Here is a 20,800-nt window from a genome sequence, read left to right on the forward strand (position 1 = left end):
GGAGATAGAACGAAGCATATCTTACCAAAATTCTTCTTCACCCATGATCTACAAAAGAATGGTAATGTGAAAGTTCAACAGATTCGTTCAAGTGACAATTTGGCAGATTTATTCACCAAGGCGCTTCCAACTGCTACTTTCAAGAAGTTAGTTTATCGCATTGGATTACGTCGTTGTAAAGATTTTTAGCTATGTATTCATGATGGGGAGTAAATGCGTGTTGCACTCTTTTCCTTGACCATGGTTTTTTTCCCACTGGGTTTTCCTGGTAAGGTTTTTAATGAGGCAGCATCCCCAAGCGTATTTACTTATTTTGTATAATGGACATCCAAGGGGGAGTGTTACAAATAATGTAATGGATGACCATTATACCCCTGTTACATCTATATATATGTTACACCCATAAGTAATAAGAGACACACATTTACAACATATTATAATTTTTGTTAATTTAAGATTTTTTTTTGAAAAGAAAAAATCGTTTTTTCGATTATTAGTATTTGTTATTTTTAATTTTAATATCATTTTTTGGTTAATTTTGTGCAGTCGTTCTCAATCGGATAATGGGCTTAAGCCCGCTTGAATTCGACAGCCTGCATTGTGTTTTGAGTGCTCTTCCTGGCTTTGTTCTCCCTCCTCATTCCGCATCTTCATAGTTAATTTCAAGTTTTGCCGCCATTCTCACTTCCCTTTGAAGGGTTTCTATTTCTTCCCATTCTCTTTTCTCTTCCCCCAGAACTGATCCAAACGCACACTTTCGATTTCGGATTCCACCGCTAAATCTAATCTCCCGAATGACCTCTATTAATCCTCTCGATTTCCCTGACGATGACGATGACGATGTAAGTTCAGTTCCACTTTCATTCATATATTTTTGTATCTTCACATTTATTTCTTCCTCTCTAATTGCCTGTCTGTGCATATAGGGCTTTGATTGGGAAGCTGCTGTGAGACAAATTGATGTCGCATGTCAAAGCGCTCAATCCTCTACTTCATTACCCACTAATTCATATTCTTCCCATTTTGTTCCTCCTCCTAATAGTTCTAATTATTTTTCTTCTTCAAATAACTTCACAAAAAAGACTGCGCCTTGTAAGCAATCCACTCTCGATAGTTTCTTTGGGAAGGGGGTGAGTATTGGAACTCCTCCTCGGACTCCCCTGGTTGATGATCCGAACCAGCAGTATTGGGTTGAGGGCAATGAAGAGAGACCATGCTGCATTGAGATTGATCCTGAGGCAGCTAAAACTTGGATTTACCCAGGTGATGCTATCTTTCACTCCCTCGAAGTGCTTTTTGTTTATGTTGGGAGGTTTTGGGCAAGTGTCTCAGTGGAATTTTGAAGCAAGAATGCTTTTCTTTTAGTGGAAATTTGAAGCAATAATGCCTTTTGTTTTCCTGTTACTATTTCTTTTAGCAAGTGTTTTGAAAAGACTGAGAGTTGAGAAGAAATTCAATTTTGATTCTTTTTGTGTGGTTTCGTGGGGCAATTATTTAGCTTTATCTGCTCCTTACTGATGTTCTATGATTGTTATTGATTCGGGCTTTGTTTGTAGTGCCTAGGCAATCAATATAAGATTTAGAGATTTATAATTTTCACTTTGATACTTGTTATATACTGAATATCTTCTGCAAAATCAAACATGATTAAATTAATCATGTATCATAAGCCACACATGATCAGAGTTCAATGTAATTGTTGATTATTTAAATAATTTGGTGGAAAAAATATTTAGGAGTTGATAATGCACATTGAAATATTGAAATAGTTATGTAAATAAATGTTAAAAGAGTTAAACTGTTACTATAAATATATATGTATGACTATGCTTGCTTAGGTTTTTGCTAGGGGCTTTCTGTATGTGCTTTGATTTTTGTTCTTATGAACTGAAACATGCTATTTTGATCCACATAGATCAATCTTTTCCTTTTTAAAACTAAAAGAAATGTTAACTCTGAATACCAGGAGAAAAAACTTATACCTCTCCTCTTCCTTTTTGTTTTATCTTTCAGTTAATATTCCACTTCGTGATTATCAATTGGCTATAACCAAGACAGCATTATTTTCAAATACATTAGTAGCACTGCCAACAGGACTGGGAAAGACACTTATCGCTGCAGTGGTTATGTTTAACTATTTCAGATGGTTTCCAAATGGTAAGATGTAAAACTAGTTACACTACCAAGTCATGCTGCTTCATTCATGAACTTTCCTCATGTCTTCATTGTCTAAAAAGGATTAACATACTGCTTCATATTTTAGGATTTCATTCATTGAACTCGAATCTTAGTAATGTAGAACTGGCATTCCAAGTCTCTAACTATGTGCGCACATCCATTTTTATATTCCTAAATAAAGAGTTAATTGGATGTGAAAAATATTTCCTAATACATAGTTTCACTGTTTGTATTTTCCTTGGGATGGAAGTGCTGATTTTATTCAGTTCTGCATCAACTCTATGTTTCTGTCATTTGCTTTATGATTTTCCTGAAGTCTGATAGGTATCTTTGCTTTGTACTTGGAAGGGAAAATAGTTTTTGCTGCTCCATCTCGACCACTTGTAATGCAACAAATAGAAGCATGCCACAACATTGTAGGAATACCACAAGTAAGATGCTTTCAGCTTATCATTGTAGTGATTGTTCATATGTTTCTACTTGGAAGCATATGCTTCATCATAATTATAATTCAGAGAGAATGGAGAAAATATATTGTATGTTATTGATGAAAAAGGCTTGGGTATAAATACAGGTATATAGGTGCTAAACTAGGAATTAGGAAAGATTACATAAATGATTCCTAAGATTAAGCTATTTACATTTATATCATTTACACATATTTACATATGTCACATGCCTCCTCAAGCCGTATCATAGATATTTATCATTCCCCGCTTGTTACAATTATAGTTTTGCCCGAATATTTAAAACTTTAGTGAAAATGTCTCTAAGTTGCTCATTAGCCCTGACATAGGCTGTAGACATTATGTTCTGTTCTAGCTTCTCATGAACATAATGACAGTCCACTTCAATATGCTTGGTTTGTTCATGAACCACAAGAATAGATGCAATATGAAAAAGACTAGGATTACCTGTCATATGACCTGTGGCACTAGAATCAATAACCCATTTTGAAGAAGATAAAGCAGGCACTTATTTGAGTTACCTGACAACATTAGCATAGACGAAGAAGAATCTTTCAAAGCTAATGTTTCTTGGTACTTATCAAACTCTTTTGCGGAATGTGTATATAATGAAACAAAAGATGAGAGTTAGGGTATCAGTAGTTGCAACATGAGCAAACCAATTCTGTAGCAAGTGCATGTGGTGTGATGAGGCTCATGGCAATAGTAGCAAAACAACTCTACCTCCCTCATCTGAACTTTTTATATTCCGTTTCACTTCCTTTGTTCAGATCCAATTTTGTGACTGACAAGAGCACTAGATGTTGGAATTGAAGAAGTGACTTCACTCCACAGAATACGAGTAACCTCATTCAAACTAGGATTTCAGCACTGGGGATAATTTAAGAGGTAACAACATCATATTCGGGTCCAAGTCCAACCAAAAACCTCATCAAGACCATCTGATCTTGTTGAGTACGCTGCACTTTAACATCGGTACTAAAAGGCAACAAATCATTCAGCTCTTCAAATATATCTTAAAATGCATGAAGTAAGCCTGAACAGGTTGACCCTTTTGCTCAACACGATAGAAGTTCTTACAGACGTCACAGATACATGAAATATTAGCTTTTCCAGGATTCAAGAATTGCAAATATTCCACCAGTTCGTTGACATCTTCTAAGTTATTGACAAGATTAATGATGTCTGTCGATAGAGTTTTGAATCTGAAGAAATAGATGAGCATCATCCTTCTTCCAATCACTATCATCAAGTTTTGGATCATTAGTCAAGTGGAGACCTGTCTTAATACCGCGCAAATTAATTTTGATAGTTTTGGACCAATCAAAGAAATTTGGATTAGTCAATTTGTGATCAGTTATTTTGGACAAGACAGGAATAAATTAGTAACCACACAGTAGTAGCAACCTCTTTCATCTCGTTTGACATACAGAAAAAAACTGGAACAAATAAAAGTTCGATAATTCCCAAACCACAAATACCACAACAGAGTGATCACAATAGTTCTAAAGCCACAAATTCCAATAAAAAAGCAAATCAAGCACAATAGCAAATGCCCAATAATAAAAAATGCAGTATGTTTGTCTAACACAGAACAGAAAGAATGCACAAGAAAATTCCAGACACCACACCAAGATGAACTGACCAATAAGAATCCGGAAAGTCTTTACCGCAGACAAGATGGTGGCGGCACGTGCCTACACGCACCTGCGCGTGGGAGAGGTGGCGGAACTGATGGCGGCACATGGAGGCTACTCGTACCTCTGTTGGTTGCCAGATTTGAGGGGCAGGACGATGGGGTCAAGGCTTTTCTTCTGGGAGTGGCATTGTGGCGGTGAGATAAAATGAGGACTGGAACCCTAGGTTTCCAAATGTCTGCTCTCTAGGTAGACTGGAAATGAATGGAAAAAATGAACAGGAAATAAACTGCTCACTAGTGCAGCTCTAATACCATGTAATTCAAAGAGAATGGAGAAAATATATTGTGTATGTTATTGATGAAAAAGGCGTGAGTATGTATTAAGGTATAGAAGTTCTAAACTAGGAAAGGTTACATAAATTATTCCTAATATTAAACCCTAAGATTAACTTTAAGATTAAGCTATTTACAACTATATCATTTACTAATATTTACATCTGTAACAATAATCAATTAATTATAAACTGATTGCAGGAATGGACAATTGATATGACAGGTCAGCTAAGTCCTACAAAAAGAGCATGCTTTTGGCAAACTAAACGAGTGTTTTTTGTTACTCCACAAGTGTTGGAGAAAGATATTCAAGCCGGTATTGCTCTGATTTGTATCTTAATATCCCTGCCATAAGCAAAGGAGATGTTCCTTACTATACTATGCTAGAAATAGTATGAATTTGAAATGATCATCTTTGACAACTTATATTTTGTTTCTTTCACTTGCATAATTATTTACAGTTGTGCCTGAGAGCTAAAATTTTCCCATGGAACGACTTCTTTCAGGCACATGTTTGGTAAGAAATCTGGTATGTTTGGTGATTGATGAGGCTCATCGTGCATTAGGAAATTATTCTTATTGTGTCGCAGTTCGTGAGGTTTGTCATTCTGTTTCTTTCTAGTTCTTATTCCTTTGAGATGAAATATCTGGTCGTTTGTATTGATTCTTCAATGAATAGTTGATGGCAGTACCAGTGCAGCTAAGAATATTAGCCCTGACTGCAACACCTGGATGTAAGTTACACTTGATCTATTTTATTCTGTAAAAAGATGTAATATCTCAAGTACTTACATTAGATTGATTTGCTCAGCAAAGCAGCAGGCTGTTCAGAATATTATTAATAACTTGCATATATCAACACTTGAATATCGTACCGAAGATGATTCTGATGTCATTCCATATGTACATAACAGAAAGATCGAATTGCTTGAGGTGTGTACAAGGTTGTTCTATGAAATTGTTGTTGTCGTAAGTTTATAAGCAAAGTTAATTGCTATATTACTAGGTTGTGCTGGGAAAAGATACGGTTGATGTAAACAAACTGCTGTTGGAGGTGATACGTCCATATGTGGCTAAGCTTACTGGATTGGGACTTCTCCAGAATAGAGACTTTAAAACTGTAAGGCTCTCAAACCAGACATTCATACAATTTTTTCTCTTACATGTATATATGGTTGAGTAGACGTCAATTTTTTCCCCCTTGTTTCATGGCTTTGCATTTGTATGAATGTACTTGTTATGTTTTTATTATATATTATCACCATGTCTGATTGCAAATCCATAATACATAAAGTTCCATTTATTAAGCTTACATGAAGATTCCTATTGAAATGACACCGGTATTGCAACTTTTTTTCGTTTATTTAAGCAGCTCTTTTGAAGTAGGGATGGTCATTTTTGTGCTCTCTCATGGCTTTTTTTTTTATTTATTTATTTTTATAAGCACCTATTAGTTTTTTAAATTCCTAAAACAATTTAATCTTAGTTATTTATTTTATTTATTTAAAAAGTTAGATGGTAGATACCGGCGAAGGGGGATTTTTTTGTAAGTTATATTTGTAGCATACCATGTAAATAGAAAGAAAATACATGGGATACCATATAATCTGAAAGACTATATCAATATATTCAACCTAAGATGAATGCACATATCATACAAGGTTTTCCCTACGATTAAGGAAACATAGTGGCCCTACTAGCAGCCCTATAACAGCCTTAGCAGCCTAAGCATGCTATATATTTATTACACTCCCCCTCAAGCTAGAGCATGGATATTAATCATGCTCAACTTGCTAGAGCTATAGATAACAGTCTTAAAAATAATTCCACTGGAAGGAACTCAAGGTTCTTAAGGATATAAAACATAATCTGGGAAATGCAACCCAGAAGAGCAAACCCGATAGGTGGATAGGGGATGGAGAGACGACAGGAACAGAGAAGCAGGTTCCAGTTGAAACATAGTGCAGAAATGTCAACACAAAGGAGATTCACCGGAAAACTAACCGGATAGGTAGAGAGAGGAGATAGATGCGACACCAGAACAATTGACGGCGTCATAAGAGGAGCTGCTACGCCATCAGATGCTGACATATGGACGGAATTCTGGCGAGAGTGGTAGAGTGTGAACACGCTACTCAGACAGTGACTGGACTTTGCAGACAAGCTGATCTACGGCAGGGGAAACTGCTGGGCAGGGCGGTGAGACTGAATGATGTGAAGAATAATGTTATCCAAGGACCAGCTTCTACAGACAGAGATACACCTGGGAAACTCAACCCAAAAACCCGAAATAGAAGCCAATCTAGGCTCTGATACTATACTATCTAGAATACCATGTAAATAGAAAGAAAATACATGGGATGCCATATATTCTGAAAGACTATATGAATATATTAAACTTAAGATGAATACACATATTTATACAAGGTTCTCCCTACAATTAAGGAAACACAGTGGCCCTACTAGCAGCCCTATAACAGCCTAAGCATGCTATACATTTATTACAGGATTGAACAAATGACCCCTACCTTCATTAGTGGAAGATAGAACCACTAGACCAAAGTTCAGTTGATAAATAATTTCATCGCAGAGTGCAAACTGAATTAATATTATTGTCATTGGATGATCAAACCTCGAATAGTGAATTTAGGTATCATTTATTGGGAGATACATTGATTATAGGTCTGAATGGAATGGATCGGCTAAGGACAAGATATTATTAATGATTCCAAATTTGCCCTAAAGGAAAAAATAAAGTGAAATAAAGGGTGAGAGAAGCAATTCTAATTTTGAAAAGCAAATGATTCTCAACAATTCTAAGTTTGAGAAAATTAAAGTAAATACTTACTTAAAGATTCTCAATTCTGTGACTATTAATACAGTGATCATCTGCCAAGGTTTCTCACTTTTCTCTTAGAGATTATATTCTAAATTCCCCAAAGCGGAAGAACAAAAACTAAGGGTAACAAAAGGGAAATAGTGCAATAGCGTAAGCATAGTGAATCAACAATAGAAATTCTTTTTATTCATTGAGTTTATAATCATACGAGCCTTGTAGTTTACCACTTACTACTGAAGAGAAATGTAAACTTGGTGCCTTTTTTTACTTAAGAATGCCTTAAAAGAATGTCTCTTATAACATTTCGATTTCAAAGAGAATTGACATTATTGGATGGAGGCAACATTATTACACTATATGAACCTTAGTTCTTACTCTAAATGCCTGGGGATATACACCTTTTATTTTCATTTACTCTATTAGTTACAGTAAGCATGGATCCGTTAGTAATAATAATTGTTTTTTTCTTATCATTTTGTTCACATCATTTCTACTAAACATAGCCTTTTTTGTGTGCTTATTATTAAGCATCATGTCCCCTTCATTAATAATCATATGTATAATGGTCAAACCACTATATGTGTCCTCCCTCAGTTTTAGCCAGATATCTCCATTCCAAGGTCTTCAAACGCTATATGGCCTTTGAACCAGTGATGCAGTGTCACAAGTTGAAGATTTAACTAGAGATGAGCTAGGATAAGCTGGAGAAATCAAATGTTGTTTAGTTTATTTTTGAAAATGGAAAAAAAATATTTATTGGATATCATGTAAAAGTTGATCTCTTGTGCTTTGGAAGTTTGCAGTCAATATTTCACTTTTGTTTTCCTTAAAAAAAATAAAAACTATCAAGGTGCAGTATGATGACTGAAGATAATCATTTTTGGCAACCTTCCTAACTACTTTGCACTAAATATATCATGTAAAAGTTGATCTCTTGTGCTTAGAAAATTTGCAGCCAATATTTTGTTTTGAGAAAAAAAAAACTTTCAAGGTGCAGTATGATGACTGAAGATACTCATTTGGAACCTTCCTAACTAATTTGCAATATTTTTTGCATAGCTGAACTGCTATCTGCTATATCTCAATGTAACTTGCAGATTCTGTCTGATATACATACTTACATATTGACATATGACAGTTCAGCCCACCTGATTTCCTAAATTCGAGGGAGAATTTTCGCCGAGCTCCACCTTCTGAACTTCATCAGAGCAAGTATGGAGAAGTTGAAGTTTACTTTGCTGGTCTTATTACTCTTTATCACATCCGTAAGCTACTTTCAAGTCATGGAATAAGGCCAGCATATGAGATGCTGGAAGAAAAGTTGAAAGTAGGGTATGTTATTTTGCATTCTCAAATCTGTACTGCCATAGTCATTGAAGCATTATATTTCAGTATTCATGTGAACTTTCATATTAAATCATTTGAAATAAGCTCATTCATTGCCAGATCATAGAAGTCTACTTCATGATGTCATTCCTACTGAAATGTGGGCTAAATATTCATATTCTATGAGAATACAATGCTGGCTATTCTTGACTGAAGCACTAGAACTTGGTGTTTGAGATGCATGCTTTTCTTTTCCTTGCATAACCATTTTGGTGAAGTAGAACCTGCAAGCAAAAAAGATGTCTTGAAAAATTGGATGCCTTACTATTTGTGTAGATGTCCACTTCATTGACCAAGTATAATAGTACTATATGGTAAATTAATAACAAGAAATTGACAAATCTCATTTGATTTTACCAACTGAATGTCATAACAAGCTGCACGTCTTGCATAAACATATTTCAGTGATGTCTTTGGTATTGAAGATCAAAAGTTCTTCTTTCGTTGCCATTTGCCAACATTATCATTATCTTAAGCTTTTTAAGCATGATTGCTGCAGGTCATTTGCAAGACTGATGACTAAAAATGAAGACATAAGAAAAGTAAAGCTTTCAATGGAGCGAAGCTTGTCTCATGGTGCACCCAGTCCCAAATTATCAAAAATGTTGGAAGTACTTACGGACCATTTCAGTGAGTGGCATACCATATTTCTTTTGCATCAAACAATTGTGTTTTCGAATTTAACAACCATTATATTATACTTCTTATTATCTTAGGGCTTAAGCTTAATCTTTGAAGTTCTTGTAGCTTTGAGGTTTTCCTCAACTTGAGACAGAGGAGAGAGATTGGGTTTTAAGATTCTATTTTAGAATATTTGGGGGAAATTTATCTCCAAAGCGTATAAATAGTGATTGAAGGGATTAACTTAGGTTGTTGTTTGATGGTTGAATTTTGCAAATTAAAAGGTCTTCTGAATCTGAAGAAAAAATGGCAGGAACAAACACATCAAGGAACAAGACAGTCATACTCTCAAGCAATCTTCAATGTCTCTAAGTTTAATTCTTCTCAAATGATTGTCAACTGAATTTGGTAACATTGAATTGATAAGCAGAGACCTCTAGCATCCAGTCATGATTGGCATGGAGCTTCAGAATACAAACTTCAAACTAAGAATCTGACTGGTAAACTCATAATAAAGATCACTAGATAGAATATATCCGAAGGTTTTATTTGTTTCATTTTAAGCAGCTCCAATTCTCTTAGAAAATCCTTGACTTTTAGATTAGAAAGGCTCACTTAAATGCTGAACCAGCTGGCAATATTCTTAAACTTGCATGGGAGTTTAGAACTGTCATGGAACCAATTGAAGCTGATAGTTAAAGGCCCAATTCGTATGAATATCTGATACACCCCGCACGTGAATGCCAACTGAGCTTAAATCGTGCTCAACACAAGCCCATATTACCATGTACTGCAATTTAATCAACAACCTCATTTGGTCAAAGAGGCTCTGATACCATGTCATGGAACCAATTGAACTAAAAGCTTAAACTGATAGTTAAAGGTCCAATTCATATTAATATCCGACAAGGACTATAAAATAAACTCTCTTATTCCTGAAATTGGCCCCAGAAGGTTGAAATTTATATCTAGACAGTGATTTTAAATTTGGTTATTCTTTGACCTCAGATTCCTTGAGTTCATTTTTGTTTTTGCCACGTTTTTTTTTTCTGATATATGATTTCCGTTCTCTAACCATTAAAGAAATTGAGGATTTGAATATTTTTAACTATTTTAGCTTGGTGTTATGATGTGCTATTGTCTTTCCTCTTTGTTGGATTGCAGCTAAAAGTGTACAAAATGCAAATTTTATTTATTTGCATGCAAGCATTTGGGCCGCAGGAAATTTTTGATAGTGCATGATTAACACAGTGTTGTGCCAGGAGATCCATAAACAAAAATGAAGAGGTTTACCATGTAAAATTTTATACTCAAGTGGACTTGGATCTGGTCATGATCCTTCTTTTTTTATCTTTATTTTGAAGACATGGATTTATTGTTTATATATTTGATGGCAAACCTTTGAGTATGATATTCTATTCTTGAACTGCACGTATTGTCTGAAAAATTATGTAGTTTGCAATCACCCCACAATTTAACATATTTTATCCGATCCACATCGAACCTGAAAGTTTTGTCGTAGGCTGCTGAACATATTTGCTCAATATGTGGTTGCAGAAACAAACGACTGTCAAAAGTCAAGGGTGATAATTTTCTCCAATTTTAGAGGAAGTGTAAGGTAGAAATGTTAATTTCATGTACATTTCATTGTTAGTTCAAGCCTATATTTATCATCACAAAATGTTCTTTACTAGAAATTCATTCCTCGTGTACTGCTTATATACAGGGACATAATGGACGCTCTGACAAACATTGCGGATATAGTGAAAGCAACTGAGTTTATTGGTCAAAGCACAGGTTTGCAATTCTGTTCCTTTAACTTTGTGTTTACAGTTGAGTTCATTCCTTTCAAAAAGAAGCAATGCCTTCTTTTTCGTTCTAATTTATTGCTTTAATTTATCTTCTGGAATGAATTTACACTGCATTCTTCCTACCCATGTATAATGAATTTGAGAATTTTTCACAGGGAAAACCCTTAAAGGGCAGTCACAAAAAGTTCAACAGGCTGTTTTGGAGGTATTCATGTTATTTATTATTGTTTCCTGAGCTCCTTCCAGTCACTTACTTCAATTGCCAACAGAAATTTCGAGCTGGTAAATACAATGTTATAGTTGCAACATCGATTGGTGAAGAAGGCCTGGATATTATGGAAGTTGATCTTGTAATATGCTTTGATGCTAATGTGTCACCACTAAGAATGATACAACGCATGGGAAGAACTGGAAGGAAGCATGATGGACGAGTTGATATCCTTTTGACATTCTGGTTTTTGAATTTTATGAAGTTTGTTTTTGGTTAGATAATATAATTCCATTCTGGGTAACTTCAAAATCATTTTACTACTCTAAACTCATGTGTGCTTACTCTGCATAGTCAAGTTGTACCTTGACTAGGTTTTACTAGTTTTAGCTTGTGAAGGATCTGAATTGAAGGGCTATTTACGAAAACAAGCAAATAGCAGAGCCATTAGGAAACACATGCATAATGGGGGGATAAATAGCTTTACTTTCCATCCCAGCCCAAGGATGGTGAGATCTATTAACAAGTCTTCTGCTTATCTTTCTCATTTGTAATGGTGTTATCCTCTTGACCTATAATATTTGTTTTACTTTTATTGTAGATACCTCATATTTTTAAACCAGAAGTTCAATTTGTCGAGCTATCAATTGAGCAATATGTTCCTCGTGGGAAGAAAGTGAAAGATGATAAAGCTGTGGAGACACCTGCTTTCATAGCAGAGCTAAATGCTGCAGAAGCTGGTTTAGTTGCCAAGTATTTTGAGCTTCCCGGTGGAAAAGCTTGGAGACCATCTCTTATTGCCTTTCCTCATTGCCAGGCATTTCCTTCTAGAGTGCATAAAGTAATGCATTCTAGTAGAACAGACACGTTGATTGATACTATGCAATATCTACAAAATTTATCTTTTTCCAGGGAGATTGTCGAGGTTTGCTTTCAATTGTACTTTTGGCAGTTATAATTTTTAGTGTATCATAATTGCCTACAACTTCAAATTATGCTGGAAACAGGATGAAATCTCTTCAGGCAAGCGGTCAGGAGTTGACACTGTCGAAAAAGAGGGCAATGATAAAGAAGGTACTGTAATTGTCTGTAGCTGAAAATGTTTGTCAAAAAGAGTTGATATTCAGAAAGCTTCTATGGCTTTTGAAATTGAATGAACAATTCACTGTGTATTAATGCTCGCATTAGCTCTTCGTTGTTTCATATGAGGAAAAAAAAAAGTAAAACAAAAGATAAAAACGCTTCTGCTATTCATTGTGAGAAAAATATATGGTGCCAATGATCAATGCACTCATATGCAAGTGTGTTCTTATTCCCCTTTCTATAGATGATAATATTCAAATTTCCAACTCAAATTTTGTTCCAATTATTTCTTTATAGAATAGAAAGTTATAAATATTACTCTTTTAGGAGCCTAAGGATTGTACCATTGATAAAACTGGAGAAGCATTTAGGCCACAGGAAGTGTTTCATTTTTCTGTACTGCAACTTACTCCCTTCCAGCTAAGGCTGTAAATGAGCCGAGCTGCTCATGAGCGGCTCGATGTTCAGCTCGATAAAAGCTCGATCGTGTTCGGCTCGATTTATAAATGAGCCGAGCTTGAGCACAGGAAAGCTCTCGAGCAGGCTCGATTTTAGGTTCATGAACAAGCTCATGAGCAAGCTTGATTATAATGTTCATGAACATGCTCGTGAGCAAGCTTAGTTCAATTATCTTTTAATAATAATATTTCTATAAGTGGAAAAATGTAAAACAACGTATTTTTGTGTAAACTTCAGTTTTGTTGATTTCAAAACTATGTATTTTTGTGTTAAAGAAATTGCAAATTAATATAATTAATAAAATAATTAATGAGTTGTTTGCAAGCGACGTTCATGAACTTAATTAGCGAGCTGTTCGCAAGCAAAGCTGGTGAATTGAGCTTGAGTTCGAGCTCGTCAATTTTCTGATGTGCCGAGCCTGAGCAGGCCAAAGCTCGGCTCGGTTACAGCCTACTTCCAGCTTAGGGGATGATGATTAATAATCTTTTGACTGTTTAAGATTTTTCTTTGCCTTCATATATTTTAGCTGTATCCCTTATGCTTGGATGTTTACCAAGATTTTAAGAACTTCTCAATAATTTTGGGGAAAAAAGGAAGTTGTTGATTGCTAATACTTATGATCTATTTATTACTTCATATGGTGCAAATATGTGTTCACCTTATTCTATATTTAAGTTATTAAATTGCAGTTCCAGCTCTACTTGTTTGCAAGATTTTATGAACTTCTCAATGGTTTTAGGGAGAAAAAGAAAGTTGTTGATTGCTAATACTTAAGATCTATTTATCACTTCATATGACGCGATTATGTGTTCAGCTTATTAAATATTTAAGTTCTTAAATTGCAGTTGCAGATCTACTTGTTTGCTATGATTCTCCAAACACCAAATCACCTGAAGAAGTAACTGATTCTGATGCGTGGCCCATGGGGAAATCTAGAATCCAGAACCATAATGTGCTGGATCTTCGTACACAAAGTACTCCAGTCCATTCCTATCTTTTTGGTTCTGAATTTCTATCTGTAGATGTTCATGGAGAGGTCATAATTTTGTCTGTTCCTGTCCTTCCATTGAAAGAGGCACCACTTTGTTTTAAACAAAATTCTTACAATTTGACGACTCTATGCAAAGAGTACAAGAAGAGTTCTCAACTAATAGCAACTGTAGCACAATCGGAGTCTAATATCTTGCAAGAACTGGAACAGGTCGAAACAGTTCCAGAGACTCCATTGTTAAAGAAAACTCTTTCAAAGGAAGAAGTTAGTGTTAGTGAAGGACTTGACAGCTTAAAAGTAAAGGCACCTCCTTTGCTGATTGATGAGTGCGATAACAATTCTGAAATGAGTCCCAGGCTAACTAATATGATTCAAAGTGGGATTGTTCCAGAGTCTCCAATCCATGATGTTGGTAAGTTTTCATAATGGAACTCTGTAATCATAAGCTGATAGCTTGGAGTATTTCGCTGGCTTCAACTCTTTTCTAGATTTATTAAATTATGCTGGCAACGTGAGTGGACTTTTGAATGGTAAAGGAATGAGTTCTTTTTGTTACAGAGGACATTTCACCCATGAAAATGTGTGCTGAACTGCTGCCAAACTCTCCTAGTCCAAATAAAAATAGAACTGATCCAGAAGGTAATACCTGCCAAATAAATGCTTCATTTTCTTCTATTAACAACAACAACAACAACAACAACAACAAAGCCTTAGTCCCGAAATGATTCGGGGTCGGCTAACATGAACCATCATATAAAACCGTGAAAATCAAGTCGTGTCAGCGACACAGATTCGCTCCCTCCACTCCGTCCTATCCACTACCATATTTTCCTCAATTCCCAATAAACTCATATCACTCTCGATCACCCTCCTCCAAGTTTGCTTAGGTCTTCCCCTACCCCTCACCACTACATCCCTTTGCCACTCTTCGGTTCTCCTAACCGGCGCATCAAGCGCTCTACGTCTCACATGGCCAAACCACCTTAGTCGGTTTTCTCTCATTTTATTCTCAATAGATGTAACCCCTACTTTTGTCCTAATTATTTCATTACGTTCATTTTCTTCTATTAAATGAAATTAAAATTTATGTACTTGAGAATATGTTGCTATAACAGGTGGTAGCTCCTTAATTGCCCCAGTAGTTGAGGAAACCAGTAGTCCCTTAGAAAACCTTCCCAGAAGTAGCTGCAGCAAAGATTGGCTTTTGAGTTCTGGAGACAAGTCAGGAAGTGTTAAACAAGTACGCAAATTCAAAAGATTGCGGAAAATTGGAGAAATTGAGAGAAAAATGATTGCAGGGGACAATAAAGAAGAATCTTTAAACCCTAAAAGGCTTGATAAACCTCGCTCTGATTGCAGTCCTCACCAAATTCTCCGTGGTAAAGGCAAGTTAAATACATTAATTCATTCTAGCACCAGAGAAGTCGTTATTCTTGTTCCCTTGAGTTGTTTCGTACTTAGTTCATTATTTCTAAGGATGCCTGCTCCTTATATGGGTGTACGGTATCCAATCGGTATTGGCAATAGAATGTAATACAGCAGGTCTTGTTATGTTCAGGGGAAAGGAAGCAAACTGGCAATGTCAACGCCTTCATTGAGGATGAAGCTGAGTAAGCAAGATTTCAATATCAGCTATATGCAGTCAAATGTTATTTTAATTGTTTCTTTTTTTTTCCTACAAACACATAGTTTTGGTTTTAGTGAAATGGAAATCTTTCACAAAAATATTTTTCTTCCATCACAATTTTCTGTGAAACATATATGGTGGTGTCTGAATTTCTTCCATGACAAATTCTCTGTATTTTTGGTACACACAGGGTTTCTTCTGGAGCTGAAATATCTGATGATGAGGAAGTTCACCAAGAGAACAGTTCATATGATGATAGTTTTATAGATGACAGGACAAATCCTACTGCACCAAGTACTGGAACTGAAGCTGGTGGAATTGACATGATGGCAGTTTATAGGTATCTCTCTCTCACACACACCCACGTGCTCACACATACACGTGCACGCGCGTGCATACACACACGTCCACAAGTATTAGATAAAAAGAAAAGAACCACTTTGGAATAATCCGTAGGCGCATAATCATCCTTGATCAGACGTTCAATTCTGTACTTCGGTGCTTTTCTCTTAGTTTGTGAATCATTAATGTTTTCCACAAGGGTTAATCTATGCGGTGCTAAGATGATTTTTTCAAATCATTCTCTTCATCTCTTCCAATTGTTCATTCAACCAGATTCATTTTGGGCTCTCAATTTGGAGAAGCTGCCACCGCAAAATATTTGACAGTCGACTAATTGATTTCATGCTGCAGGCGCTCTTTGCTCACGCAGTCACCAATGGAGAGGGAAACACATTCATATACAACTGCCACACCTGATTGTGGTACTTCGACAAGTAAAAGCTCCTCTGCGAAGACACCACACTTTTTACCGACCCCTCAAACTAAAACAGGCAATAAGTCCGCCGAGAGAAATCAAGATACCCTTGAGATGAACATGGACAGGATGTCAGCAGCAAGACCATGTGTAACTGCTAATTTTCCAAGTGAAAACGAGACAAATCTGGAGACAAGGAAAAGGAAATTGAGTTTTTATAAGTCAGAAAATATTCCTGCAATCAATCTAGAGCGAGAATTCTCTTTGCTGTTGCCTGGTGATGAAAAAGAATCAATGCAGCAATGTCCAACTGAAAACTGTGATGCCAATGGAGAGATGTTTCCTGACGATCAATTCTTTGCAAGTATTGATCTTGATGCAATAGAGGCTCAGGCTGCTATGCTTATTCGAAACAGGTCAGAATTGTCAGCACAGAAACAGGATGCAGTCCCTAACTCAAATATACAGAATTTTGACCTTCAGAATTCTCCATCGTTCGACCTTGGAATATTGTAAGTAATACAACGGAACAGGTCAGAGTTGTGCAGATTTCTGCGGGAACTTTTTTTTTTTTTGCAAGATAGCTAAATTAGTACAAATCAATGTAATTTATATAGTAATTATGTAGTAGTTGTAAAAATTAATGTTCATAGAAAGAAAGGTTGGTATCTATTGTACATAAACTTTAATTCAGAAATAACATGCGCATATGAGCTCATTTTCATACACAATAGCTGCAGGATGAAAATTTTATTGCAAATAAATTGTACATATTTTTACAGGTTAATTACAGTATCCCATCGACTTTAGATTATTTTTACAGGTTAGCTTTGTAACTTTATTTTATGAAGTATAATAAAAATATCCACTTTTTAGAAAATTGTTGAATTATATAACGATTTGCTGACATGGACAAGCTTAACTATATATTTGATAATTACTCATTATAGATACAATGGATGTATATGAAAAGCAAATTATAAGAGCATCTCTATTAAAATTTGAGGACGTTTTGAGGAGTGATGGTTAAAAATTAACTTTAATTCCTCAAATTATTAAGAGCCTACAATAATTAATAATTCTAATAATAAAATAATAAAGTGCCGCTTCCATTTTATTTATCACTGCTTTCATTTGGACTTTTTTGTCATTCACATAATTTTGATCAAAAATTGAAATTTTTTTCTCCAAAATCACAAACCCGGATAACAATAATTGAAATTATAAAAATAATTGATGCGTGATAACCCGAGAATCTTGGAAATGGATGATTACGAGTCTGAAACATTAAAATTTACGTTTTTTTATCAAAGAAATCATGAAAATAATACATATTTTTTGTGACGATTTTGTATGTTTTGTCACAAAAAATTAGACGATTTTACATTTTTTTGTCACAAAAAGTTAGACGATTTTACATTTTTCATCATAAAAAAATTTGACGATTTTTCATAATCTTTTTTATGCCTAGGCGGATGAATCTCCCGCATGGCCTTTGGGCTGGCGGGAAATTCATCCCACCTGACCATAGGCCAGACGGGAGATTCATCCGTCTAGGAATAAAACATACGAATTCTCTAAAAAAAATTCAGTTTTGAAATTTTTTTATGAAAATGACAAAATTGTCCAAATGAGGACGGTGATAAGTAATTTGGGGGTGGTAAATAGCAATACCCATAATAAATAAGAAGTGAATATGATGAGTATTGTTAGAGATGATAAATGTTAGTTACTCCTCAAATCATTAAGAGATTATTTTTAGAGTGTGGAGGAGATGCTCTAAATCTCTACACTAATATGCATGTGGATGAAAAAGGATAAAATGAATACTTATTCTTAATATTTTTAAGCAATATTAATTTTATTCCAATGAAAATATTGAATGGACTAGTTTGATAATTATTTGACTATTATATTGGATCTTCCGAACAACTTTATCAATAAATTAGAACAATTTTGTGTATTTTGGCAGATTGTTTGTAGCTATATTAGTAATATAATAAGCAATTTCATTATTAGCATTTTGGCAAGTTGGTTACGACTGCGTTAGTAATACAATAAATATTTTAGATACCATCAATCTTTGGAAGATTCGATGTCGTAGTTAAATAACAATCAAATCAGTTCATTCAAATTTTATGTTATGTATGGATAAAATTGATCTTGTTGGGAAACCATGTTGATAAATTTGTAGCGTTTTATAAGTTGTGAGCAAATATGCGCTTCCCCAAAAATGATGGGGAATATTTAGACATTATCTCAAACGAAAATAATACAAAACAATTAGTGGCAACACATAGTGCATATGCTTCCCACCTTATAACTTCGTTGAGTGGTCCAGACACAAAACTCTTTCCGACCTTAAACTCTTTACTAACTAATAGAGCTGCAGATGCGTTAGCCCGCTTTGAAGTCCATTATGCTAATCCCTCATGGTGGAACTCGGCTTTGGATTTCTGTCAATCTTTTATTTTTGATGATCTGTATAACTTAGCTCACATTCGTGTTTGTTAGATTCAATTTTCTTTTTTCTAAGGACAGGTGTGTCAACCTAATTATAAGATCTCAATTGGAGTTGCCGCGGTGAGCAGACGACCTTTAAGCATCATATTTTAAATGTTGCTTTTGAAAAAACTACATAAGCATTAAGTAAATAATTTGGAGTCGCTACTCGATCTTCACTAAACTGGAAAACATTGTATATATAGCCCTACAAATATGACCATCAAATCTTTCAGAAACATGGTTGGTGGACAATCACTAACTTAATCCAAAATTAAAATACTTAAATTTTGAATGATTGGTTGATCTCATAAATACTAAGCTCATTTACAACCTAATACTTACTGTATGCTAAAGCATCATGCATTCTCATATGATTTTCGAGAATGGATTTTATGCATTATGATCTCACATTCGCAAGGATTCACCTTGTACTGTTGTCATTTGAGAATGAGTTTTGTGAATTGGGAGCTCACATTGAGGGGACTCGCCTAATACCATTCTCATTCGAAAATGGGTTTTGTGCATTGGGAGCTCATATTCACGAAGATTCACCTTGTACTATTCTTATTCAAGAATGTTTTTTATGCATTGGGAGCTTGCATCCACGGCCTTTATCATTCAAGAACGTCTTTTCAGTAAATTTTTTTAAATGATAAATGTCAATAGCGACAAAATCTGTCTTAAAGAGACTGCTAATACATACCTCAAATTTTTCTAAATCTATTCTTTTGATTCCAATTTTATTATTCTTATACTTTTCTGTGTTCGTTTTGTTTTTTAGTTTAATCACATCCAACATTCTTAAGATAGATGCATTATTTTGTGATTAAACAAAAAATACATTTGGAAAAAAGTTCAGAAAGAGTTGTTTAGTTGGGATAATTTTTCATTCAATCCAAATTATAGGGCTATTTGTATTTGATGATTATGGGTGGAGATTTCCTAAATGGTAATTAATTCTTAAACCTCTATCGTGATGTTTTAATTTATGCAACTGGTAATTAATTATGCATGGTTTTAATTTATCCGAATTATTTTTGTTCTCCATATACTTGCACATTCATCTCATAATGGAGTGACATGAATTATTATACATGACAAATGGTTCCTCTAACATGGAAAAAACTTTAAAAAAGGTTATACAGTTCAAGCTGCTAAATTGGAAATTGTTGAGCTAATAATTTGGGTCCAATTGTATGATCTACCAGTGGGGTTTCAGACAGAGGAGACATGTAGGGCTATGGGGAATCGCATTGGTAATTTTTTGGAAGCTGATTCAAAGAATTTTACTGGGTTGCGCAGGAGTTTTCTGCGGATTAAGGTAGCCATCGACATCCGGAAACCACTCAAATGTGGACAGAAAATTAAACGAAGTGGAGGCGATTGGATGTGGATAAGTTTCCGCTATGAAAGATTACCGGGCTTTTGTTTCTTTTGTGGAATCATAGGCCATTCAGATAAATTTTGCCCTATGCTATTTGATATGCCTGAAAGTACTGCTGAGAGGAAGTTTGGGGCGTTTCTTAGGGCTCCTTTACGTAGAGGCACTCCTCAAATTGGGAAGGATTGGTTGAGAGACCCATTGAATGAAGATAGCAGCCACTGGGATGTTGAGATGCATCAGTTGGAGCCAAGTCAGGAGAACGCCCACCCCAACCAGAACATGGTACAATCCTTTGCTAAAGGGCCTTTTTTTGAGCAAATAATTGACAGCACCAAGATTGTTAAAACGACATCTGAAATCCATGGTATGGGAGGGGGTAATCAGAATGACGAGGGAATTATTATGGATCCTAAACGGGCTAGATATGAGAAGAGAAGCATGGAGGGTGACATGAGTAACCAATCTTCGAAAATTGGATCATTGGCGGGACCTGGGACACAGGCCCGCCCTGT

At 35.3% G+C, this 20,800-nt stretch overlaps 1 protein-coding gene across 3 annotated transcripts; it reads left to right on the forward strand.

Moving 5' to 3' along the window:
* Positions 1–656: 656 nt before the first annotated feature.
* LOC136201243 (DEAD-box ATP-dependent RNA helicase FANCM) lies at positions 657–17,138 on the forward strand. Of its 3 annotated transcripts, XM_065991867.1 has the most exons (24): positions 657–842; positions 927–1,263; positions 2,014–2,157; positions 2,527–2,609; positions 4,819–4,933; positions 5,124–5,215; positions 5,297–5,351; positions 5,429–5,550; positions 5,624–5,737; positions 8,595–8,788; positions 9,342–9,472; positions 11,021–11,081; positions 11,190–11,260; positions 11,430–11,479; positions 11,544–11,709; positions 11,864–11,991; positions 12,084–12,407; positions 12,490–12,556; positions 13,870–14,427; positions 14,574–14,654; positions 15,131–15,400; positions 15,574–15,625; positions 15,833–15,982; positions 16,336–17,138. In XM_065991867.1, exons 1-24 carry the CDS (start codon positions 795–797, stop codon positions 16,913–16,915), a joined length of 3,993 nt encoding a protein of 1,330 aa, XP_065847939.1. In that variant the 5' UTR covers positions 657–794; the 3' UTR covers positions 16,916–17,138. The 3 variants fall into 3 exon arrangements, with proteins under 3 accessions (XP_065847939.1, XP_065847940.1, XP_065847941.1); XM_065991868.1 differs by lacking the exon at positions 14,574–14,654 and having other exon boundaries at positions 16,336–17,137; XM_065991869.1 differs by lacking the exons at positions 657–842; positions 927–1,263; positions 2,014–2,157; positions 2,527–2,609 and having other exon boundaries at positions 4,869–4,933; positions 5,079–5,215; positions 16,336–17,137.
* The last annotated feature ends 3,662 nt before the right edge of the window (positions 17,139–20,800 follow it).

The sequence above is a fragment of the Euphorbia lathyris genome, chromosome 7 (genome assembly GCF_963576675.1).
Source record: "Euphorbia lathyris chromosome 7, ddEupLath1.1, whole genome shotgun sequence".
Taxonomy (NCBI): Eukaryota; Viridiplantae; Streptophyta; class Magnoliopsida; order Malpighiales; family Euphorbiaceae; genus Euphorbia; species Euphorbia lathyris.

Coding starts and splice junctions, on each gene's coding strand:
- LOC136201243 (XM_065991867.1), top strand. CDS start 795: ATGACCTCTATTAATCCTCTCGATTTCCCTGACGATGACGATGACGAT. Junction 8,789..9,341: donor GAAGAAAAGTTGAAAGTAGG/GTATGTTATTTT, acceptor TGATTGCTGCAG/GTCATTTGCAAGACTGATGA. Junction 12,557..13,869: donor AGAGGGCAATGATAAAGAAG/GTACTGTAATTG, acceptor CTTAAATTGCAG/TTGCAGATCTACTTGTTTGC.